Consider the following 26,949-nt stretch of genomic DNA (forward strand, 5'->3'; position numbering starts at 1 on the left):
AGATAAATCGGATAGAAACTATGGTTTCTAGAAGCCCAAGAAGTAAAATTGGGGGATCGGTCTATATGGGGGCTATACCAAAACATGGACCGATACACACCATTTTCATCTCACCTACTTTTGGTCCTAAAATACCTTTAGATTTAAATTTTCAGCCAAATCGGATAGAAAATACAATTTCTAGAAGCCCAAGAAGTAAAATCGGGAGATCGGTCTATATGGGGGGCTATACCAAAACGTCATCAATCAATCCCATTTTATCATTAAATTGTCGTGACATAATTATAAAGCCGTGACCGAAGTTTCACGATGATACCTATATAGCACCGACCACTGTGCATCGTGAAACTTCGGTCAAGGCTTTATAATTATGTCAGGACTATTTAATGATAAAATGGGATTGATTGATGACGGTTTAGTATAGCCCCCCATATAGACCGATCTCCCGATTTTACTTATTGGACTTCTAGAAACTGTATTTTCTATCCGATTTGGCTGGAAATTGAAATCTAAAGGTATTTTAGGACCAAAAGTAGGTGTGCGGAAAATGGTGTGTATCGGTCCATGTTTTGGTATAGCCCCCATATGGACCGATCTCCCAACTTTATTTCTTGGGCTTCTAGGAACCACAGTTTAAATCTGATTTCCCTGAAATTGGAAATCTAGAGGTATTTTAGGACCACAAATAGGAGTGCCGAAAATGGTATCTATCGGTCCATGTTTTGGTATAGCCCGATATCCCGATTTTACTTCTTGGGCTTCTAGAAACCGTATTTTCTATTCGATTTACCTTAAACTTCAAATGCAGAGGTATTCTAGGACCACAAATAGGTGTGAAGAAAATGATGGTTATAGGTTCATGTGTTAGTATAGCCCCTATATATACCGACCTTCCGATTTTATTATTATGGGCTTCTAGAAAACGTACTATCTATCTGATTTGCCTAAATTTAAATTCTAGAATTATTTTAATATCACAAATAGATGTAACTGAAATGAGGTGAATCAGCCCATGTGTTGGTATAGCCCACGTATAGGCCTATCTCACGATTTTACTCCAAGGGCAGTAGTTTTTATCCGATTTTCATGAAGTTGTAATACACGATGGTTTTGGAAATTCGCCCTATTTTCATTGATATATTTTGAACCAATTAACTTATCACAGATCCAATTATACACTTTTGTTCGTAATCTCAATACCTTGCATTCAAGTAGAAACAAAGATATAATCGGACATTTCTAGCTCGAGGTATAATTTGTTTAGTGGAAAAAGTCAGAAAAACTAAAAATAACGGAATATCTCAAAAACGTTTTCATAAAAAAATTTTTAACCTTCAATTTCGAATTCAGCAAATCAAAATACATAAGAAAAGTCATCAAATTTACATTTTCAGTGTAAACTAGCGTTAAAAAACACCACACAAAAATTCATATTTGGATATAAAAAACAAGACCACTTCGGTATTAGGGAGATAACACAAAGGGGGGCAAAAGAAAGCAGCTGATTTTTATCAATTTAGAATCTTGAAATATTGACTAATAAACCAAAAAAATCCCGTTGGAAACTTCAGCGGGGAAGCCAACTAAAACTCTACATAAAATTTACATATAAGAAAGAACGAACACGAAACAATGAGACTGACAAAAATTGATTTTATAACAAATTTAAAACAATTTTTGCACACTTTTTATACCCTTCACCACTACTGTGGTACAGGGTATAAAAAGTTTGAGCATTTGTATGTAACGCCAAGAAGGAAAAATCTGAGACCCATCGTTTAGTATACCGATCGTCTTAGAATTGAATTCTGAGTCGATTTAGCGATGTCCGTCTGTCTGTCTGTCTGTCTGTCTGTATGTCTGTCTGTCTGTCTGTCTGTCTGTCTGTTGGTGTATTTTTGTGTGCAAAGTACAATTCGCAGTTTTAGTCCAATTGTCCTAAAATTTGGTATAGGGTCCTGTTTCGGCTCAAAGACGATCTCTATTGATTTTGGAAAAAATCGGTTCAGATTTAGATATAGCTGCCATATATATTTTTCACCGCCGTACATCCAAATATTTTATGAGTCTCGAAAAACCTGCAATATAGCAGCCAAATCGGTTCAGATTTAGATATAGCTCCCATATATAGCTTTCGCCCGATTTACACTCGTTTGCCCACAGAGGCCAATTTTTGGCTCCGATTTAGTTGAAATTTTGCACAGGGAGTAGAATTAGCATTATAGCTATGCGTGTCAAATTTGGTTGAAATCGGTTCAGATTTAGATATAGCTCCCATATATAGCTTTCGTCCGATTTACACTCAAATGACCACAGAGGCCATTTTTTTTGTTCCGATTTAGTTGAAATTTTGCACAGGGAGTAGAATTAGCATTGTAGCTATGTGTGCCAAATTTGGTTGAAATCGGTTCAGATTTAGATATATCTCCCATATATAGCTTTCGGCCGATATGGACTAATACGGTCCCAGAAGACAGAGTTTTGGCCCAATTTGTTTGAAATTTTGCACTGGGAGTACAATTAGTAGTGCAGTTAAGTGTGATTGAAATCGGTTCAGATTTAGATATAGCTCCCATATATATCTTTCGCCCGATATGGACTAATATGGTTCTAATAGCCAGAGTTTTGGCCCAATTTGGTTGAAATTTTGCACAGGAAGTAGATTTAGCATTGTAGCTATGCGTGCCAAATTTTATTGAAATCGGTTCAGATTTATATATAGCTCCCATATATAGCTTTCGCCTGATTTACACTCATATGACCACAGAGCCAATTTTTTACTCCGATTTAGTTGAAATTTTGCACAGGGAGTAGAATTAGCGTTGCAACTATGCGTGCCAAATTTGCTTGAAATCGGTTCAGATTTGGATATATCTCCCATATAAAGTTTTCGCCCGATTTACACTCATATGACCACAGAGGCCAATTTTTAACTCCGATTTAGTTGAAATTTTGGACAGGGAGTAGAATTAGCATTGTTGCTATGCGTGCCAAATTTGGTTGAAATCGGTTCATATTTAGATATATCTCCCATATATAGCTTTCGCCCGATTTACACTCATATGACCACAGAGGCCAATTTTTAACTCCGATTTAGTTGAAATTTTGCACAGGTAGTAGAATTAGCATTGTATCTATGCGTGCCAAATTTGGTTGAAATCGGTTCAGATTTAGATATAGCTCCCATATATATGTTTTTCTGATTTAGACAAAAATGGTCAAAATACCAACATTTTCCTTGTAAAATCGCCACTGCTTAGTCGAAAAGTTGTAAAAATGACTCTAATTTTCCTAAACTTCTAATACATATATATCGAGCGATAAATCATAAATAAACTTTTTCGAAGTTTCCTTAAAATTGCTTCAGATTTAAACGTTTCCCATATTTGTATACCCTCCATCATAGGATGGGGGTATATTAACTTTGTCATTCCGTTTGTAACACATCGAAATATTGCTCTAAGACCCCATAAAGTATATATATTCTGGGTCGTGGTGAAATTCTGAGTCGATCTAAGCATGTCCGTCCGTCCGTCCGTCCGTCCGTCTGTTGAAATCACGCTAACTTCCGAACGAAACAAGCTATCAACTTGAAACTTGGCACAAGTAGTTGTTATCGATGTAGGTCGGATGGTATTGAAAATGGGCCATATCGGTCCACTTTTACGTATAGCCCCCATATAAAGGGACCCTCAGATTTGGCTTGTGGAGCCTCTAACAGAAGCCTATTTCATCCGATCCGGCTGAAATTTGGTACATGGTGTTGGTATATGGTCTCTAACAACCATGCAAAAATTGGTCCACATCGGTCCATAATTATATATAGCCCCCATATAAACCGATCCCCAGATTTGGCTTGCGGAGCCTAAAAGAGAAGCAAATTTCATCCGATCCTGCTGAAATTTGGTACATGGTGTTGGTATATGGTCTCTAACAACCATGCAAAAATTGGTCCACATCGGTCCATAATTATATATAGCCCCCATATTAACCGATCCCCAGATTTGGCTTGCGGAGCCTAAAAGAGAAGCAAATTTCATCCGATCCGGCTGAAATTTGGTACATGGTGTTGGTATATGGTCTCTAACAACCACGCAAAAATTGGTCCACATCGGTCCATAATTATATATAGCCCCCATATAAACCGATCCCCATATTTGGCTTGCGGAGCCTCAAAGAGAAGCAAATTTCATCCGATCTGGCTGAAATTTGGTACATGATGTTGGTATATGGTCTCTAACGACCATGTAAAAATTGGTCCATATCGGTCCTTAATTATATATAGCCCCCATATAAACCGATCCCCAGATTTAGCTTGTGGAGCCTCTAAGAGAAGCATATTTCATCCGATCCGGCTGAAATTTGGTACATGGTGTTGGTATATGGTCTCTAACAATAATGCAAAAATTGGTCCACATCGGTCCATAATTATATATAACCCCCATATAAACCGATCCCCAGATTTGGCTTGCGGAGCCTCAAAGAGAAGCAAATTTCATCCGATCTGCCTGAAATTTGGTACATGATGTTGGTATATGGTCTCTAACAACCATGCAAAAATTGGTCCACGTCGGTTCATAATTATATATATATAAACCGATCCCCAGATTTGGCTTGCGAAGTCTCCAAGAGAAGCAAATTTCATCCAAGCCGGTTGTAATTTGGAACATGGTGTTAGTATATGATCTTTAACAACCGTGCCCGAATTGGTCCATATCGGTCCATAATTATATATAGCCCCCATATAAAACGTTCTCCAGATTTGACCTCCGGAGCCTCTTGGAGGAGCAAAATTCATCCAATCCGGTTCAAATTAGGAACGTGGTGTTAGTATATGGTCGCTAACAACCATACCAAAATTGGTCCAATCACACAAAAATCGGTTCATAATCATGGTTGCCACTAGAGCCAAAAATAATCTACCAAAATTTTATTTCCGTAGAAAATTTTGTCAAAATTTTATTTCTATAGAAAATTTTGTCAAAATTTTATTTCTAGAGAAAAATTTGTTAAAATTTTATTCGGTTCATAATAAAATTTTCATCATTTTCAAAATTTTATTTCTATAGAAAATTTTGTCAAAATTTTATTTCTATAGAAAATTTTGTTCAAATTTTATTCGGTTCATAATCATGGTTGCCACTCGAGCCACAAATAATCTACCAAGATTTTATTTCTATAGAAAATTTTGTCAAAAGTTTATTTCAATAGAACATTTTGTTAAAATTTTATTTCTGTAGAAATTTTTGTCAAAATTTTTATTTCTATAGAAAATTTTGTTAAAATTTTATTTCTGTAGAAAATGTTATCAAAATTTTATGTCTACTTTGTCAAACTGAATTATATACGTATTGGATCGATCTTTTTTGATTTAATATATACCACGTATGGATTTACATACAATTTAGAAGATGGTGTTAGGAGGTTTTAAGATACCTTGCCATCGGCAAGCGTTACCGCAACTTAAGTAATTCGATTGTGGATGGCAGTGCTTACAAGAAGGTTCTACGCAATCCATGATGGAGGGTACATAAGCTTCGGCCTGGCCGAACTTACGGCCGTATATACTTGTTTTTTACTAACATTGTGTTCCACCCTAGTGCATTAGCTGACTTAAATTTTGAGTCTATAGATTTTGTAGAAGTCAATCAAATTCTTCCAGACCGAGTGATATTTAAATGTATGTATTTGGGACAAACCTTTATATATAGCCCCCAACACATTTGACGGATGTGATATGATATCGAAAAGATCTACAAAGTGGTGCAGGGTATAATATAGTCGGCCCCGCCCGACTTTAGACTTTCCTTACTGGTTTTTTACTAACATTGTGTTCAACCCTAGTGCATTAGCCGACTTAAATTTTGAGTCTATAGATTTTGTAGAAGTCTATCAAATTCTTCCATATCGAGTGATATTTAAATGTATGTATTTGAGACAAACCTTTATATATAGCACCCAACACATTTGACAGATGTCATATGGTATCGAAAATTCTTCTTACCTTACTTGTTTTTTTTTTTTTAATTTAACGAAAAATATAGTAGGGAAATTTGTTTGGGAATGTATATGAAAGTGGGGAACATTTTTTGTCCTTGTAGGGTAAACCGAACATTTTCCCTGGCAACATTGACTATGTGCTATAGTTAGATTGACACAAAGCACCCATAGACATGTACCCCTTAATTTTCTTAAATATGCAACTGCGGTTTATCTCCCAGACCTATATGTTACCCCACAAATGCTTATGATTACTAATTCTGTAATGGTGGTTTAGGGTATGATATAGTCGGCCCCGCCCGACTTTCTACTTTACTTACTTGTTTTTATAATGGACTCAATATTAGTGGCATGCTAACTCTTTTGGTGCAAAATAAACTATAGCTCCTAATATTACACATTTCTGCTCAGATTACGACAAGACACCCATAAACATATACCCCCTTTATGTTCTCCAAAACTTATACCAATGATACTCCAAAACCTATACCAAAGATACCCCACAAATGCTTATATTTACTAATTCAGAAGTGGTGGTTTAGGGTATAATATTGTCGGGCCCGCCCGACTTTCTACTTTACTCACTTGTTTATTTTGGTTTTAAAATATTTTATTACGATATAGGAAAATTTTCCAATTTTTTTTTTAATTTCCTGTTAAAGAAAAAAGAAAACCTTGTTCCTGAGAAGTGGCTTTTAATTTTTCAGTGTAGCAAAACAAAAGATAATGTTGGGCGTTTTACAACATTGCTTTAATTTCATTCATTCGTCATTCAAGTTCCAGGGACATTTCCATAAGCCATCATAACCATCGTCATCTGAATATATTATGTAAAATGTTGGTTGGTTTTGCTTGAACACTGATTACATATTTATGCGTGTTGTAATTTTGCGAATATGAAGGGGTGTTTTTCTCCATTATCCTTTCGTTTTGCATTAAACTCTGCCACCACAGACTTTTGAAATCCTGTAACTTTGTGCGAAATTATCCCAACGAATTTATGCAAATATTCATGAAAAGTGTCATAAACCTGTCTGTGTCAAAGGAACAAAGCCTTATTAATAGAATTCTTCTTACTCAGGATGGCAGTGGCACAATGGAATACTGTGAATATGCGGTTCTCATCTTTGTAGTGTGTAACAAGCCATGAATATCAGATCCAGTTTCTTTAAAATGTCAGCGGTTGTGCTTGTCCAGGACTGACATATAATTAAATGTGAAATACAAAGTGAAGGAACAGAATTACACTATATGCAATATGTTCCATAGACTTTGCACTATAATGTAATCTTGGATGTATAATGGACAGATTTATCGTCGATGTGGCTCGTGATGAGAAAAAGAGAAAATTCGAATTGCGAATTTTATGTTGGTATAAATATTTAAGCAATAGGCTTCAAATGGAGTTGCGTCTTAAAAGCATCGTACTTACTGCAATGTCTTGCGACTCAACTGTCAAGTTGAGCAGATGACTTTGATTAGTTGGAGTATTTAATCACCCAGTAAAAAAAGCGTCGCCAAAAAAGTAGTGAAAATGTTCTTTTTGGATCCGGAAGTGGTGCCAAATTGACGCAGAAGCGATGAATTTAACATGGGCTTGTCATAGGACGGATGTCCAACATTTCAACAGCCGCTGCACTGAATATGCATCACTTCTTAAGGTGTGAGGTGAATTCAGTGTTTTGGATGTGAATTAAGAATTTTTGTGATATTTTGACAAATAAAAATGTTTTTAATTTTTTATGATTTTTAATGCATTATAACGCTTGTCTGGAACGTTTGTCATCAAATATTTTCAAAAATTCGCAATTTTTTTAGAAAGGATTTAACATTTTTTTCGGCTAAATTTAAATGATTTGTACCATTTTATTAATTATTAATATGTTTTTAATCTATTCGAAACAAATAAAAATAAATTTCCCTTTAAAAATACGAAAAAAGCGGATTATAAAAAATTTACTCAAATGAACTTCCTGTGCAGTTAAAATAAAGAACATCTTTGGGAGAGCATTTTGGGAAGTTCTTTTAAAGTTGTGCCTTGAGAAGAACTTCCAATTTTTTTTGCTGGGCATTTTAACTGCCATCACAATAGGTACCTAGTACGAATTTATTCTAGGGTGGTACCAATGTACAAAAAAACAAGTATATACGGCCGTAAGATCGGCCGGGCCGAAGCTTATGTACCCTCCACCATGGATTGCGTAGAAACTTCTACTGAAGTCTACCATCCACAATCGAATTACTTGGGTTGCGGTAACACTTGCCGATGGCAAGGTATCTTAAAACTTCCTAACACCGTCTTCTAAATTAAAAGGTAGTCCATACTTAGTATATATTAAACTAAAAAAGGCCGATTAAATACGTATATAATTAAGTTTAAAGTTTCTATAGAAATAAAATGTTGACAACATTTTCTACAGAAGTAAAATTTGGAAAAAAAAATTCTATAGAAATAAAATTTGGAAAACAATTTCTATAGAAATAAAATGATGACAAAATTTTCTATAGAAATAAAATTTTTTTTCGTTTTGTTTGTTATTGTTGGCTTCTCTTCAATCGTTATTGTTGTTTTTTTGTTTTTTGATCTCAGCTTAAAGCCATGCATTGACTAAACTACAAGTGTAGCTTAACCAACAGAGGAAAAGTATGCTTGTCAAATTTATTTGGGCAAAGCCCTATAGACTGCAAGATGGTTGGATGTACAGCTGTTTCGGAACTACACTTGAACCTTCCGAAAAAGGGTTTGATAGTCGGCTACTGCCTAAACAAATTTGCCAGCATATCTCTTTTCCTTTGCCAAACTCAAATCAATTTGTTTAGACAGTAGCCGACTATCAAACCCTTTTTCGGGAGGTTCAAGTGTAGTTCACGTTGGGTTGAGTGAATTACCCGAATTTATTCTGATAATTGGTTGATAGTTTTGCTGCAAGTAGAGGATGCTGATGAGGAATGTGGTAATTCCGAAACAGCTGTACATCCAACCATCTTGCAGTCTATAGGGCTTTGCCCAAATAAATTTGACAAGCATACTTTTCCTCTGTTGGTTAAGCTACACTTGTAGTTTAGTCAATGCATGGCTTTAAGCTGAGATCAAAAAACAAAAAAACAACAATAACGAAATAAAATTTTTACAAAATTTTCTATAGAAATAAAATTTTGACAAAATTTTCTATAGAAAAAAAATTTTGACAAAATTTTCTATAGAAATAACATTTTGACAATGTTTTCCATAAAACTAAAATTTTGGTAGATTATTTTTGGCTCGAGCGGCAACCATGAATATGAACCGATATGGACCAATTTTTGTGTGATTGGGGATCGGCTATATATAGGTTAGGTTAGGTTAGGTTATGTGGCAGCCCGATGTATCAGGCTCACTTAGACTATTCAGTCCATTGTGATACCACAGTGGTGAACCTCTCTCTTATCACTGAGTGCTGCCCGATTCCATGTTAAGCTCAATGACAAGGGACCTCCTTTTTATAGCCGAGTCCGAACGGCGTTCCACATTCCAGTGAAACCACTTAGAGAAGCTTTGAAACCCTCAGAAATGTCACCAGCATTACTGAGGTGGGATAATCCACCGCTGAAAAACTTTTTGGTGTTCGGTCGTAGCAGGAATCGAACCCACGACCTTGTGTATGCAAGGCGGGCATGCTAACCATTGCACCACGGTGGCTCCCATCGGCTATATATAACTATAGACCGTTATGGACCAATTTTGGCATGGATATTAGCGGCCTTATACTAACACCACGTTGCAAATTTCAACCGGATCGGATGAATTTTGCTCCTCCAAGTGGCTCCGGAGATCAAATCTGGGGAACGGTTTATATGGGGGCTATATATAATAATGGACCGATATGGACCAATTCTTGCGTGTTTGTTAGAGACCACATTCTAACACCATGTTCCAAATTTCAACCGTATCGGATGAATTTTGCTCCTCCAAGAGGCTCCGGAGGACAAATCTGGGAATCGATTTATATGGGGGCTATATATAATTATGGACCGATGTGGACCAATTTTTGCATGGTTGTTAGAGACCATATACTAACACCATGTACCAAATTTCAGCCGGATCGGATGAAATTTCCTTCTCTTAGAGCAATCGCAAGCCAAATTTGGGGGTCCGTTTATATGGGGGCTATACGTAAAAATGGACCGATATGGCCCATTTGCAATACCATCCGACCTACATCAATAACAACTACTTGTGCCAAGTTTGAAGTCGATAGCTTGTTTCGTTCGGAAGTTAGCGTGATTTCAACAGACGGACAGACGGACAGACGGACGGACATGCTCAGATCGACTCAGAATTTCACCACCACCCAGAATATATATACTTTATGGGGTCTTAGAGCAATATTTCGATGTGTTACAAACGGAATGACAAAGTTAATATACCCCCATCCTATGGTGGAGGGTATAAAAAGGTACGAAAAAAATACTTACCTCCGGATCTAAGTTGTAAACAATAGAATCGGACAGCAGTCATTATTTAGAGAGAAGTTCAACACCTATGGTACCACAATGGGGTGAGTAGCTTAAATTATCCCAAAATATTCATTCGTTTTGACGATGCTGAAAACTTGACCTTATTTTTTTTTAACGAACAAGACACTTCTTATCAAAGACAATAAACTCTAGGAAGATATGAAATTGGCTACTGAGGAGATCGAACCATTTACCGTGTTAGTTTCATACTCGAACCAAACGCGTATACGACAAGTATTGATATAGCATTAAAATGCAAATAAAAAGAAATTAAGTGCACGAAATAAATTTCCTTAAACGGGAAAATGTAATTTTTTTGTTGTAGTCTAAAATTTAACATTGTTTCATTAAGAAAATTAAGTTTTTCATTTAAAAAATAAAAACGAAAAACAAATAAAAAAATACAAACATGTATGGAACTAACATGGTAAATGCAACATTTGGTATGACGCAAGCCAATTTCCTATCTTCCTCAAGTTTATTGTCTTTGCTTCTTATTTTGAAATGACATTTAAGTTTTTGTGAATAGCTTTGAACATTCTGTTACACACAAAAAAATTTCTGATTCAATCAAGAAATTAATTGATTCAATTATCTTTTTAATTTAAATGTCTCCAATGACGAAAACCATAGTATCAATCACAGTTTTAATTGGATTTTTGACTAAAAATTAATTGATTTCATTAGCACGTTTCAATTAATTATACCCTAAACCACATAGTGGTCAGGGTATAATAAATTTGATCTGCCAAGAAAATGTGCCTACCAGAAATATTGATTTTAGAGCCCATAAAATATATTCCGATCGACTAAGAATCACCTCCTGAGTCGATCTAGCGCTTGGTGTCCGTCCGTCTGTCCATGTATTTGTTGTTCGCCGGATTCCGGTCGCATTTATTAACCGATTTTTATTAAATTTGGTACAGTGTGTTTTTTGGGTACAAGGGCGAACGCTATTGAATTTGGATTTGAATTTGAATCGGATCAAATTTAGATATTGCTCCCATATATATGTATCGCCCGATTTCGATAAATGTCGTCACACTGAAAAAAAAGCATGACCGGTTCCAAAGATTTTGTCTTTACTTTAAAAAATTTGGTATTGATTCCGAGCCAAAGAAGCGGAGAATACAAGTAAGGATACTTTTAAGACACAATTCTCTTTTTAATTTGGGTTTTGTGTACTTGCTTCTAGGAAGCAAATTTTAATTTTTCGCTTTCTCAGCTTATTTTCTTTATATGCTATCAAAGTCCTTTAAAAACGAGTTAAGGACAACTTTATTTTCCAAATTAAGACTCGACATCCAATAGAAATTATGCTATGTTTCAAGTAAAAAACATCTTTAAAATAAAGTTCTGAAAAACATGTCCTAAATTTGAATGATTTTTTGCTTTATAGTCAAGACGCAAAAAGGCAACAAATTTAAAGACAAATTCATTAAATTTAAAGAATTTTTCTGAATTATTAAAGTCAAGTTGACCTTAGCCCAAACATTTTTTCTTTCATGTTATGATACCCATTTTTAAGTCAAATCACTTAATTATAAGGACATTACGACTTCATTGAAAAGATTATCGACTTGTGGACAAAGAAAAAAACTTTATATTAGAGAAATGAGTCTTCTATGCTAAGCAAAATTTGCATTCGTATTTTAAAGACATGAAATCTTTGACATCACGACAATATTTTTTTCAGTGGAGATTGCGTTCATTTACTGACTGATCGGCGCCAAATTTGCCACAAAGCAATACCCTTTAAGTGTGCAAAATTTCACCGAAATCAGTTAAGAATTAGAAATAGCTTCCAAATTTGCCACAAAGCAATCCAATTGACCATCCTTTAAGTGTGCAAAATTTCACCGAAATCAGTTAATAATTAGAAATAGCTTCCATATATATGTATCGCCCGATTTTCGCAAATTTGGCCATACAACCCTTTTTTGTCAACCGATCTTACTCAAATTTGGCTTACTCTAATGTTCTATAGTATGCGCTAACTTTGATCTTTGATAACTTTGATCTGCCAAAAGATGTACCTACCCCATAAAATAAGAGGTTGACTGATAAGTCCCCGGTCGAACACAGAAAAACATATTTTTTTTGTCAAAATTCGTTTTTATTATTCAACATAGTTCTCTTCAAGAGCGATACAACGATTATAACGACCTTCCAATTTTTGATACCATTTTGATAGTACTCCTTCGGTTTTGCCTCTTCATTGCAGCCAATTTTTTTCCCTGCGAGCATCCTTTTGAGGTCAGAGAACAAGAAAAAGTCGCTGGGGGCCAGATCTGGAGAATACGGTGGGTGGGGAAGCAATTCGAAGCCCAGTTCATGCATTTTTGCCATCGTTCTCAATGACTTGGGGCACGGTGCGTTGTCTTGGTGGAACAACACTTTTTTTTTCTTCATATAGGGCCGTTTTACCGCGATTTCGACCTTCAAGCACTCTAATAATGCCATATAATAGTCACTGTTGATGGTTTTTGCCTTCTCAAGATACTTGGTAAAATTATTCCATGCGCATACCAAAAAAACAGAAGCCATTACTTTGCCAGCGGACTTTTGAGTCTTTCCACGCTTCGGAGACGGTTACCGGTCGCTGTCCACTCAGCCCACTGTCGATTGGACTCAGGAGTGTAGTGATGGAGCCATGTTTCATCCTTCGTCACATATAGACGAAAAAACTCGGGTGTATTACGAGTTAACAGCTGCAAACACCGCTCAGAATCATCAACACGTTGTTGTTTTTGGTCAAATGTGAGCTCGCGCGGAACTCATTTTGCACACAGCTTCCGCATATCCAAATATTGATGAATGATATGACCAACACGTTTCTTTGATATCTTTAAGGCCTCTGCTATCTCGATCAACTTCATTTTACGGTCATTAAAAATCATTTTGTGGATTTTTTTGATGTTTTCGTCGGTAACCACCTCTTTCGGGCGTCCACTGCGTTCACCGTCCTCCGTGCTCATTTAACCACGCTTGAAGAAATTGGTTCACATTTAGATATAGCTCCCATATATATCTTTCGCCCGATATGCACTATTATGGACCCAGCAGCCAGAGTTTTATACCGATTTGCTTGAAATTTTGTACAAACATAACACTTAGTCGTATAGTCAAGTGTGCAAAATTTGATTGAAATCGGTTCAGATTTAGATATAGCTCCCATTTATATCTTTCACCCGATATGGACTTATATGGCCCCAGAAGCCAGATTTGTGGCCGAATGTGGTTGAAATTTCGCACTAGGAGTACAATTAGTAGTATAGTCAAGTGTGCAAAATTTGATTGAAATCGGTTCAGATTTAGATATAGCTCCCCTATATATATTTCGCCCGATATGGACTAATATGGTCCTAAAAGCCAATTTGGTTGAAATTTTGCACAGGGAGTAGATTTAGCATTGTTGCTATGTGTGGCAAATTTGGTTAAAATCGATTCAGATTTAGATATAGCTTCCATATATATCTTTCGCCCGATATGGACTAATATGTTGGTCTACAAGGTGGTGAAGGGTATAATATAGTCGGCCCGCCCGACTTTAGACTTTACTTACTTGTTTTTTACTAAAATTGTGTTCCACCCTAGTGCATTAGCCAACTTAAATTTTGAGTCTATAGATTTTGTAAAAGTCTATAAAATTCTGTCCAAATCGAGTGATATTTAAATGTATGTATTTGGGACAATCCTTTATATATAGCATCCAACACATTTGACGGATGTGATATGGTATCGAAAATTTAGATCTACAAAGTGGTGAAGGGTATAATATAGTCGGCCCCGCCTGACTTTAGACTTTCCTTACGTGTTTTAACTAAAAAACATACATTTTTGTTAATTTATGCAGATGTACTTTTTTTAACATTTTGCATATTATTTTTTTTTTTTCGCAGGAATCGGTATTCTTATGCATTTAAGATTTAATGGACAAAATGTTAATAATATATATATTCCAGTCAATAATATTTATTACCAATATTATTTAATTTTTACTTATTTCATCACTTTTCTCTTTTTTTTTTTGTTCTTTTCAGTTGGTATACTCACAATGGCCCTGGGCCATTACCAGTTTTAAGTGGTCCTCGTATACGTTTACTGGGACCTATTTTAGCCATTGAAGCTGTGACGGGTGAAGATTCGGGTGTCTACAAGTGTACGGCCAGCAATGTGGGCGGCGAAGCCAGTGCTGAACTAAGACTTTCAGTAGCCACTCCCATACAGGTTGAGATACAGCCCAATGTTCTTAGTGTCCATATGGGTGGGACGGCAGAGTTTCGCTGCCTTGTGACCAGCAATGGCAGTCCAGTGGGCATGCAGAATATTCTATGGTATAAAGATGGCCGCCAATTGCCATCGTCAGGACGTATTGAGGACACATTAATTGTGCCACGTGTGGGTCGCGAAAATCGAGGCATGTATCAATGTGTTGTGCGGCGTCCCGAAGGCGATACTTTCCAAGCTACTGCCGAATTGCAATTAGGAGGTAATCTCGCCATTAATTTAGCGTACACACATTTTTTTATTTATCCAGCATTTTCAATTCATGCCATGTATTCGCCGCTGTATTCATAGTCATAGTTTACCCTTTATTTATTTGTCCTGTTGTGCTTTCTCTGTTTTCCTGTTTTTCCAGATGCCCCACCCGTTCTCTTGTACAGTTTCATCGAGCAAACATTACAACCCGGCCCTGCAGTAAGTTTGAAATGCTCAGCAGCCGGAAATCCAACGCCACAAATTTCATGGACATTGGACGGATTTCCATTGCCATCAAACGGAAGGTAATTGAACTTTTAGTGAGTTGTGGTTGAGTCTGTAGCTCCACCAAATGCACATTGTAAAACAAAAGACTGTGTGGCAACAAAAAAAAAAAAAAAAAAAAAAGAAGGACCCCAAATGGGAAAGAAAAACAAAGCCATTGAAATGAAAGATTTTCGTTTGTTTTTTTATTTTATTTGAATTTACACAAATATTTGTACGAATTCAACACTAGTTTGTGCCTACATTGATGGCCGTATTTTTATAATTTTTGAATGTATTCGCTGGATAAAAATGAAAATGCTCAATTACAATCATGAGTAAAATAATAGAGACACCGTAGAAAGGTCAAAAACCGGGCAACATTTATTTCAATAAAATATAGTATTGAAAAAAAAAAAGAACACAAATACTTACATTATTATTTAGCAAAAGAAATATTTAAGAATATAAAATCGTACAATTTTCTACAAAAACCTGACTGTGCAAATGGAATAGAACGGATGTCCACCAATTCAACAGCCGTTGCACTGAATTTGTATCACTCCTTAAGGTGTGACCGAATTCAGTGTTTTGGAGATAAATTTAACCCTTTCACTACCGAAATAAACCTAATGATAAAAACTGTTATGTTATAACATATTTGAGGAAAGTACTTCGGTGCACGCATACCAGCAGTCAAAAAATAAGTACTTCGTGGCAAGCATACCAGCTCTCCAAAAATAATAGCTTTACCATAAATAGACTCAAAAAGAACGAGTGAGTTGCTGCTCTCATATATATTTATAGATTTTATTCTCTCTTATTCTCGGCCTTTTTCTACCCCTTTCTCTCTCTCTCTCTCTGTTTACATATATATAGTATAATTTGTACTTTGAAAATCTCTATGACGCCAGGAGGAATCGAACTCAGACTTGTTGTTTTGTAATCCAACAAACTAGGTTAGGTTAGGTGGCAGCCCGATGTATAAGGCTCACTCAGACTATTCAGCCCATTGTGATACCACATTGGTGAACTTCTCTCTTATCACTGAGCCCGAGTCCATGTTAAGCTCAATGACAAGGGACCTCCTTTTTATAGCCGAGTCCGAACGGCGTTCCACATTGCAGTGAAACCACTTAGAGAAGTATATAAATAATTACCAACGGATATGAAGTTTTGAGCGGTAATTAGAGAGCCGAATTGAAATATGGGGGTCGCTTTATAAGGGGGCTATACATAATTACGAACCGATATGGACCAATTTTTGTGTGATTAGGTATAGGGTTATCTGGTGGCTATATAAAACTATAGACCGATATGGACCAATTTTGGCAAGGTTGCTAGCGGCCATATACTAGCACAATGTAAAAATTTCAACCGAATCGGATGAATTTTGCTCCTCCAAGAGGCTCCGCAAGCCAAATTTGGGGATCGGTTTATATGGGGACTATATATAATTATGGACCGATTTGGACCAATTTTTGCATGGTTGTTAGAGACGATATACCAAAAACATGTACCAATTTTCAGCCGCATCGGATGAAATTAGAGGCTCTGTAAGCCAAATCTGGAGATCGGTTTATATGGGGGCTTTATATAATAATGGACCGATGTAGACCAATTTTGCATGATTGTTAGAGCCTATATATTAGCACCATGTACCAAATTTCAGCCGGATCGGATGAAATATGCTGCTGTAAGAGGCTCCTCAAGCCAAATCTTGAGGTCCGTTTGTATGGGGGCTATACATAAAAGTGAACCAATATGGGCCATCTTCTGGACTTTTTTATACCCTCCACCATAGGATGGGGGTATATTAACTTTGACATTCCATTTGTAACACATCGAAATATTGCTCTAACACCCCATAAAGTATATATCTATATATATAAAATTCAATCTATGTTTGTTTATTTGTTTGTTTGTATGTTCCGAGTTGGCTCCGAAACGGCTGAACCGATTTACTTGAAACTTTTAGAGATCGTAGAGGGCGTTCATGTGGTGAAATTAGGGTACCTAATTTTTTGACACCTGGTCGTGGAGGGGGACCTCCCCTCCGTCGGACTTTTTGAAAATTGGACCAAAGTTGACCGATTTGCTTAAAATTTTCATTTAAGATTGGGGTTGGCATCTAGACAAAGATCCGCTACTTTATATTTCGATATTTGGTGGCGGAGGGGGGCCTCCCCTTTGTTCGACTTTTTTTAAAGTACAGTAAAAAAACTAAAATTCTCTAAATTATCTGAGATTTACAGAGAACATGTGGTGAGGTTATGGAATTAATATGGGGTACCCGATGATTTCATATGTGGATGGGGAGGGGGACCTCCTCCTTGCCCTACTTTTTGAAACTTGGAACAAAATTATGCGTTTTGCTTGAAATTTTCATTGAATGTTGGGGTTGGCTTCTAGACAAAAATCCGTTACATTATTTTTCGATATTTGGTCGGGGAGGGGGACCACCCCTTTGACCGATTTTTTTTGAAAGTACAAACAAAACTAAATTCCCCCGACTGAAATTTTACGGAAAAAATGGGTTATGAATTTTATATCAGGTTCTTAATTTTTTAATAAAAATAAAAGGGCATAGGGAGACATCCGCTTCTCTTAAGTACATACAGAGAAACAATTAAGCTTTTACCGAGTTACTTGAAATTTACAGAGGACTGGGGAGAGGTTACGATATTAATAGTTGATACCTGATTTTGTGATATTTGGACGGAAGAGAGGCCGCCCTTTTAGGCTTATAATTTGCTTGACATTTTCTGGGACGTTTACAAAAGATACGCTACATCACTTTTCGATATTTAGTCGGGGAGGGGGTCCTCCTCTAAAACTGCAAAAAAAAAACAACAATTCTTAAGTTTTCTTGAAATTTACATATGCAGTGGGGGAAGGTTATAAACGAAGAGGCAACCTTCCTTGCCCCACACTTGAAGGAAAGTTTCAAGAATTTTCAGGGATGGTTAGGGGTGCTATTCACTAAGGTGTTTGTCGATATTGTATCGGGGAAAGTGCCGTCTCTTTAAAACAATAGAGCAAAATTTAAACATCGCCGATCTACTTGAAATTTACAGGGAACGTGGGAGGACGTGATTAATGATTTTTCGATATCTGGTTGGGGAAGGGGAAAATTGAAATAAACTTTGTCGATTTACTTCGATAGAATTTGTAGGGACCATTGAGTAGTTGTTAAATTAATATAGGGTACGTGATAGTCCGATATCAGGTCGGAGTGGAGCGAAGGTGGGGAGAGGGTTCCCTTTTGTCCGTTTTTTTTTTCTTAAATTGAAAGTAGAGGGTTGTCCGTAAATGGGAACTCGGTACATAATTTTATAATTTTTGTACAGGCTTCTGCCAGACTTCTTTTTAGTAAAGAACTTAAATTTACATGAAATTGGCAGCCAACGTAGAGGTTGCATTATTTTCCAACATTTTAGCAAATGTTAATGTGGTAAAATTTTTTACTATTTTTGCTTTTTCCGATTTATTGGATGGGAAACAGTAATTCTTTGTATGTTATTATAATATAGTGCTTAATTTTCAGATATGTTGAGGAGAAGGATACCTTTCCTTGACAAACCACACTTAAAATTCACAAGAAATATAGAAGAAGGTACACCCTCTCCCGCCGTATTTGTACCTATAAACAAATTTGTTTTCAGCACGAAGGATATAGTTGACTAAGTTAACGCAAAATATTTCTCGAAATACGCTTCGGAAGGCGCAGCGAAGCGGGCCGGGTTACGCTAGTATATATATATATATATATATATATATATATATATATATATATTCTGGGTCGTGGTGAAATTCTGAATCGATCTAAGCATGTCCGTCCGTCAGTCTGTTGAATTCACGCAAACTACCGAACAAGACAAGCTATCGACTTGAAACTTGGTAAAACTAGTTAATATTGATGTAGGTCGGATGGTGTTGCAACTGGGCCATATCGGTCCACTTATACGTATAGCCCCCATATAAACCGATCTCCAGATTTGGTTTGCGGAGCCTCTAAGAGAAGCAAATTTCATCCGATCCGGCTGAAATTTGGTACATGATGTCAGCATATGATCTATAATAACCGTGAGAAATGGGCCCACATCGGTCCATAATTATATATAGCCCCTATATAAACCGATCACCAGTTTTGACCTCCGGAGCCTCTTGGAAGACCAAAATTCATCTGATTCAGTTGAAATTTTGTACGCGGCGTTAATACATGGCCTCAAACATCCATGCAAAAATTGGTCGAAATCGGTTCATAATTATATATGGCCCCCATATAAACCGATCCCCAGATTTGACCTCCGGAGCCCCTTGGAAGATCAAAATTCATCCGATTCTGTTGAAATTTGCTACGTGATGTAAGTATATGGTGTCCAATAACCATGCAGGAATTGGTTCATATCAGTCCATAATTATATATAGCCTCCATATAAACCGATCGCCTGATTTGACCTCCGGAGCCTCTTGGAAGACCAAAATTCATCTGATTCAGTTGAAATTTGGTACGTGGTGGTAGTATATGATATTTCAGTGGTAGTATATGATATTTTCCATAATCATATATAGCCCCATACACACCGATCCCGAGATTTGGTTTTGGAGCCTCTAGGAGGAGCAAATTTCATCCGAGTTAGTTGAAATTTGGTATATTGTGCTAGTATATGGCCGTTAAAAACTATGCTTAACTAGGTGCATATCGGTCTATAGTTATATATAGCCCTCAGATAAATCGATCCCCAATCACACAAAAATTGGTCCATATCAAGTTCATAATTGTATATAGCCCCCATATAAGCGACCCCTATATTTCAATTCTGGCTCTCTACGTACCGTGCGAAAAGTCCATATCGATTCGTAATTATTTGTAGACTTACCTATACATACCTTTTTTGTCTAATATATACCACGTATGGACTAACTAACAATTTAGAAAACGATTTTAAGAAGTTTTATGATACCAAAACCCAAGTAATTCGATTGTGGATGACAGTCTTTCGTAGAAGTTTCTACGCAATCCATGGTGCAGGGTACATAAGACTCGGTGGGCCGAACTTACGGCCGTATATACTTGTTTTATCTTAAATTTAAAGATTCAAAATATCAAAGAAGATATATTTAACTCAAATATGTGTTTCTTTAGATTAAGGAAAATGTCCCTTAGTTCATAGACATGGACCTCTAAAGATCTGGAACTTCGAATAGCGAAAGGATTACCTGATCACTGTAGTGTTTTTCAGGCAGAAGTGGTGAATTGGCTGAGAAGTAATGCTCCAAGCAATATTGGCATTAATATATACTCAGACAGTCAACCTTCAATAAAATCCTTGGACTCTGTGTTCCTCAACTCGAAAACGGCCATCGACTGCCGGAAATCTCTCAATGAGATGGCTGAGCAGCACAATATTCACCTAATATGGGTGCCTGGCCATAGGAACATACCGGGGAACTACGAAGCAGATGAGCTAGCAGGGCTAGGAACTACCTCACATATTCCAGGGGAACTAGAATCTGTTGGTATGCCTCTGGCTACCTGCGTGAGAAGGCTGTCATGATGGCAAATATTCGATGGGAGAATTGCAAGGGTTGTAACGATACCAAGCAAATATGGCCCCATTTAAACTTAAACCGCACACTAGATATGCTAGTGTTCTCGAGACGCCAGATATCACTCCTGATATCTGCTATAACGGGTCGCTGCCTGATAGGCGATTTTGCAAAAACTATTGGTGCGAAGTATAATGACTATTGTATAAGCTGTCATGACGTGGAGGAAAAGGAATTAATAAAACAACCCTTGTGTGAGTGTCCTGCATTTTATGTAAGGCGTAAGCAAATTTTAGGGACATATAGCTTCAGATTACTGGCGGACCTGGAAAACGTTAACTTAAGTAGCCTGCTTATGTTTTTGGAACAATCTGGTTGGTTCAACAGAAGAAAATAATCGAGAAGGTTCAGCGGTTAAAATATAAGCGCCCATATGTAATAGGTACTTTTAGTTAATGTGGTATCACAATGGACTAAATAGTCTAAGTGAGCCTGAATCTGAATCGGGCTGCCACCTAACCTAACCTAGTTCATGGACATACGACCTGAACGGAGGGACGCAAATATTTTATATTCGCGTCCTATATCTAATGAAAACTATTTTTGAAGCAAATAATTAAATCTCTCTATTGAATAAAATTTCGTTACTTTTATGAAATATGTCCTTAATATTGTGTAAATTTCTACTATTTTTGAAGCAAATAATTAAATCTTTCCATTGAATAAAATTTCGTTACTTTTATGAAATATTTCCTTAATATTGTGTAAATTTCGTGTCCTAAAATTTGCAATGAACAAAGTTTGCTTGTCTGGTCTGGTCTACTCGCTGGTCAAGTTCGAAGATGAGCATACAATCTCAAGTTCTCTGTACCATATTAAACCGATGAGCCCAATTCAACGGTCAACGGCTACCACATCAGTGTATGTGTTTAAGGATGCTTACTCTTAATAGAGAATACATTTTGTGTCTTAAAATTGAGCTTTCGTATTAGGTTCATAGTGATACTTTCCATTACTACAACGCTCAGGTCAAAACAAACTCATAATTGAGAATGTTGTACGCCCCCATTATATTAAACAGATCTTTAAATGGTATGGAATGAAAAGGTTTTATTATTTTAAGAGATTGCTACTTTTAAAAATTATGTGAACATTTAAAACTGTAGTGGGTAGCTTTCGTTCCTTTGACTATTTTTTAGCATTGCCATTCATTTTAATTGTAATTTTTTTGTTTCATTTGTTGTTTGTTTGTTTGCGAAGGATTTTTAATTACAATACAAAAGCAGACGTTTATTTGTAGGTTTGTTTGTTTTCTTCATTACCAACAAACTCGACTTAATGTGCCTTGGTGTTGTATTTAGTTCGGTATGGGATAGAAGAATCGTCCCGTAAATCCTGTCAAACACACATACTCCAGAGACCGGGAGATACAGAAAAACACTGAGGTGATTACTAACTGTAATGTAAGTGTTGTGTTTTTTTCCTTTCTTTTGTATTCTCTTTTGTGTACTTTTTCGCAAGTAGGACCGATGCCATTTATGGCGCTGTAATGATTAAAAATAAAACATACATCCATTTTAATCATTTTCACACAAACACATCGACATTTTTCAAACAGAGTGATGTGTTGTCATTGGTATAGGTTTGGGAGATAAACCGCATTTCCATATTTAAGAACATTAAGAGGTACATGTTTATGGGAGGTTTATCACAATCTGAACAGAAATGTCTGATATGGATCCCAGGCTACTTAGAATACTTCTGCCATGCATTGTTCCGTATGTAACGCACATTTTTAATGCGATACTGACAACATCTGAATTTCCTAGTGCATGGAAGCATGCAAAGATAATTCCACTTTCCAAAACGGGCACAGAATATCGACCTATCGCGATTTTACCTTTTCTTTCGAAGGTCTTTGAGAAGGTGATGTACAAACAGATGTCAAGGTATTTATCTGATTTTTCCTTGATTTCGAAGATACAATCGGGGTTTCGTCCAGGTCATGGTTGCATCACTGCTTTAACTGACATTTGTGAGAATTTGAGAAGAGAACTAGACGATGGGAAACTTAGTTTTTTGGTACTCTTGGATCATTCAAAGGCGTTTGATACGGTTGATCACTCACTTTTGTGCTACAAACTAGGGAATATTTATGGCTTTTCTTCTAGCTCTGTCCGTCTATTGCTCTCGTATCTAAATGGTCGGACACAGTCTGTTCATAGTGATGCAAGTATCTCCAATGTACTTCGTTGCTGCAAGGGAGTGCCGCAAGCATCCGTTATTGGTCCATTGCTGTTTTCATTATACATAAATGATCTTCATCGTTTTCTACCTGAATGTAATATCCACATGTATGCAGACGATGTCCAAATTTACCTAAGTAGTGATTTGGGGACACTTAAGGAGAATTTGGAGAGACTCAATAATAATTTGGCCATCATTCAGGGTTGGGCGACGGCGAATTGTCTATTTCTGAATCCGGCGAAATCGAAATGCTTACTCTTACGCAGACGTGGTTCTAACATTCGACTATGCTCTGATGTTGTACTCAACGGGCAGAAAATTGGTATTGTGGATTCTGCGAAGAGCCTTGGGATTACTTTGAATAGTTCGTTGACCTGGACGAATCATATTAATACGGTGATAGGGCAAACATATAGCAAATTAAGGACTCTGTGGTATACACAACATCTTACTCCTCTTAATATACGTACACTCTTAGCGAAGAGTGTTCTAATACCAGGTTTGCTATATGGTTGGGAACTCTTTGCCAGATGCGATGCTGAGAGCAAGCGGAAATTGGATATTGTTTACAATAACATTATCAGATATGTCTATAATCTTCGTCGGTTTCAACACGTTTCTCCATATCTTAATCGTTTATATGGTATGCCATTCGACAAATTTTTATCTTGCCGTACTATATTGTTCCTACATAGGATTATATATACGCGACAACCACCATATCTTTATGAGAGACTGTGATTTGTAAGATCTAATCGAGGGAATAGATTGGTACCGATACGAAACTCACCACTGGTTTCTGAGTGGCATTTCTTTATTAATTCTGTGCGTCTCTGGAATGCTCTTCCCCATGATTTACAAATAATAAGCAACGCAGAGAATTTCAAGAGCAGACTTTTTGATTTCTACCGCACATTATAACAGAACATAACGTAACTTCTTTAAATTTTCCATTTGTTTTATTTCTAAATATTAAATTTGTTTATAATCAAATTTTATTTATTTATTTATTTTTTTTTAATTTTAATTTTTAATTTCCATTATAAATTCAAATTTATGTATTTAATCACTTTGGTTTTCACTACTTGTTTTATTCATATAATTTTGTAAACCTATGTCTAAATAATTTTGTAAACCTATGTCTAATGCAACAAACAAACAAAAAAAATGTCTGATATTAGGAGCTATAGTTGATTTTGCACATACAGAGTTAGTTGTTAGTAACATTATTAAAAAGGACAAATTCGCTCAATTAGTGTAGGTAATAAATCCAAATTTAACAAGTATATACTGTAATAAAATCGGCCGGGCCGAATCTTAAAGGGTGATACGGTCAAAATTTGGTCAAAATAAACTTGACGTATTTCTTTCAATTTTGCATTTAAAAATCCTGAACACCCCTCATTTTGAAGGTGTGTGTGTGTAGAATGTTGCTCCTATTTTGATTTTGGAATTCACTCTTCAGTTGTCAAAATGCCGTCCAAGCAAGAAGAGCAGCGTATCAAAATTTTGCTCGCGCATCGCGAAAATCCGAGCTATTCGCACGCAAAGCTGGCAAAATCGCTAAAAGTTGCCAAATCAACCGTTAAAAATGCGTTTGGGGAACGTTTGTCGACAGCCAGGAAGTCTGGATCGGGGGGAAATCGAAAACCGGAAGCCGCTGAGACGACAAAGAGAGTTGCCGGTAGTTTCAAGCGAAACACTAACCTCTCTCTCCGAGATGCCGCAAATAAGCTGGGTGTATCGTCTACAACCGTGCATCGAGCGAAAAAACGAGCCGGACTATCGACTTACAAGAAGGTAGTGACTCCAAATCGCGATGATAAACAAAATACGACGGCCAAAGCGCGATCCCGGAGGCTGTACACGACGATGCTGACGAAGTTTGACTGCGTGGTAATGGACGACGAATCCTACGTCAAAGCCGACTACAAGCAGCTTCCGGGACAGGAGTTTTATACGGCAAAAGGAAGGGGAAAGGTAGCAGATATTTTCAAGCACATAAAACTGTCAAAGTTCGCAAAGAAATATCAGGTTTGGCAAGCCATCTGTACCTGTGGCATGAAAAGCAGCATTTTCATAGCTTCCGGGACTGTCAACCAAGAAATTTACGTGAAAGAGTGTTTGAATAAACGTCTGCAGCCTTTCCTGAAGAAACACGGTTGTTCCGTACTGTTTTGGCCGGATTTGGCATCTTGCCATTACGGTGAAAAGGCCATGGAGTGGTACGCCGCCAACAACGTGCAGGTGGTTCCCAAGGACAAAAACCCTCCCAACACGCCAGAGCTCCGCCAAATTGAGAAATACTGGGCTATTGTCAAGCGGAACCTAAAGAAGACCAAAACAAGTATAAACGGCCGTAAGATCGGCCAGGCCGAGTCTTATGTACCCTCCACCATGGATTGCGTAGAAACTTCTACGAAAGACTGTTATACACAATCGAATTACTTGGGTTGTGGTATCTTAAATCGTTTTCTAAATTGTGAGTTAGTCCACACGTGGTATATATTAGACAAAAAGGTATGTAAGTCTACAAATAATTACGAATCGATATGGACTTTTGCACGGTACGTAGGGAGCCAGAATTGAAATATGGGGGTCGCTTATATGGGGGCTATATATACAATTATGAACTTGATATGGACCAAAAACCAATCTCGGGATCGGTTTATATGGGGGATATATATAATTATGGACTGATATGAACCAATTCATGCAGGGTTGTTGGATACCATATAGAAACATCACGTACCAAATTTCAACCAGATCGGATGAATTTTGCTTCTCCACGAGGCACCGGAGGTCAAATCTGGGATCGGTTTATATGGGGGCTATATATAATTATGGATTGATATGAACCAATTCATGCAGGGTTGTTGGATACCATATAGAAACATCACGTACCAAATTTCAATCGAATCCGATGAGTTTTGCTCTTCCAAGGGGCTCCGGAGGTCAAATCTGGGGATCGGTTTATATGGGGGCTATACATAATTATGGACCGATTGCGACCAATTTTTGCATGGGTGTTTGAGGCCATATATTAACACCACGTACCAAATATCAACTGAATCAGATGAATTTTGGTCTTCCAAGAGGCTCCGGAGGTCAAATCTTGCGATCGGTTTATATGGAGCTATATATAATTATGCACCGATGTGGATCAATTTTTGCATGGTCATTAGAGACCATATACTAACACCATGTACCAAATTTCAGCCGGATCGGATGAAATTTGCTTCTCTTAGAGGGTCTGCAAGCCAAATTTGGGGGTCCGTTTATATGGGGGCTATACGTAAAGGTGGACCGATATGGCCCATTTGCAATACCATCCGACCTACATCAATGACAACTACTTGTGCCAAGTTTCAAGTCGATAGCTTGTTTCGTTCGGAAGTTAGCGTGATTTCAACAGACGGACGGACGGACGGACATGCTCAGATCGACTCAGAATTTCACCACGACCCAGAATATATATACTTTATGGGGCCTTAGAGCAATATTTCTATGTATTACAAACGGAATGACAACGTTAATATACCCCCCATTCTATGGTGGAGGGTATAAAATCTGCTAAGGACGAGCAGCAGTTCAAGGCAAACTGGCTTTCTGCGGCGAAGAATGTGGACAAGGTGGCTGTACAAAATCTGATGGCAGGTGTCAAGCGTGAGGCCCGGCAATTCGGATTTGGAAAAGCGAAAGCCTAACTGAATATTTTTCCTGAATTTTATACTAATTGAACTTGAAAAAGAAATTTAATTTGATTTTTTAAATAAACGATTTCACCGATTTACACGCGTTTTCCCTTGACCAAATTTTGACCGTATCACCCTTTACATGTCACATTTAGTCAAACTCCGTTCATATTATATATAGCTCCCATATATACGTACACCAGAGTTGGGG

General features: G+C 37.0%; 1 protein-coding gene across 1 annotated transcript in view; it reads left to right on the forward strand.

Moving 5' to 3' along the window:
- The window catches only part of Dscam2 (Down syndrome cell adhesion molecule 2), a 210,552-nt gene that overhangs the window by 41,247 nt on the left and 142,356 nt on the right, over positions 1-26,949 (forward strand). The window contains exons 5-6 of the mRNA XM_075307282.1: positions 14,541-14,989; positions 15,140-15,284. Of these exons, the coding sequence (XP_075163397.1) occupies positions 14,541-14,989; positions 15,140-15,284 (594 nt within the window). The remainder of the gene's footprint in view (positions 1-14,540; positions 14,990-15,139; positions 15,285-26,949) is intronic.

This window comes from Haematobia irritans, chromosome 4 (assembly GCF_050003625.1).
Source record: "Haematobia irritans isolate KBUSLIRL chromosome 4, ASM5000362v1, whole genome shotgun sequence".
NCBI lineage: Eukaryota > Metazoa > Arthropoda > Insecta > Diptera > Muscidae > Haematobia > Haematobia irritans.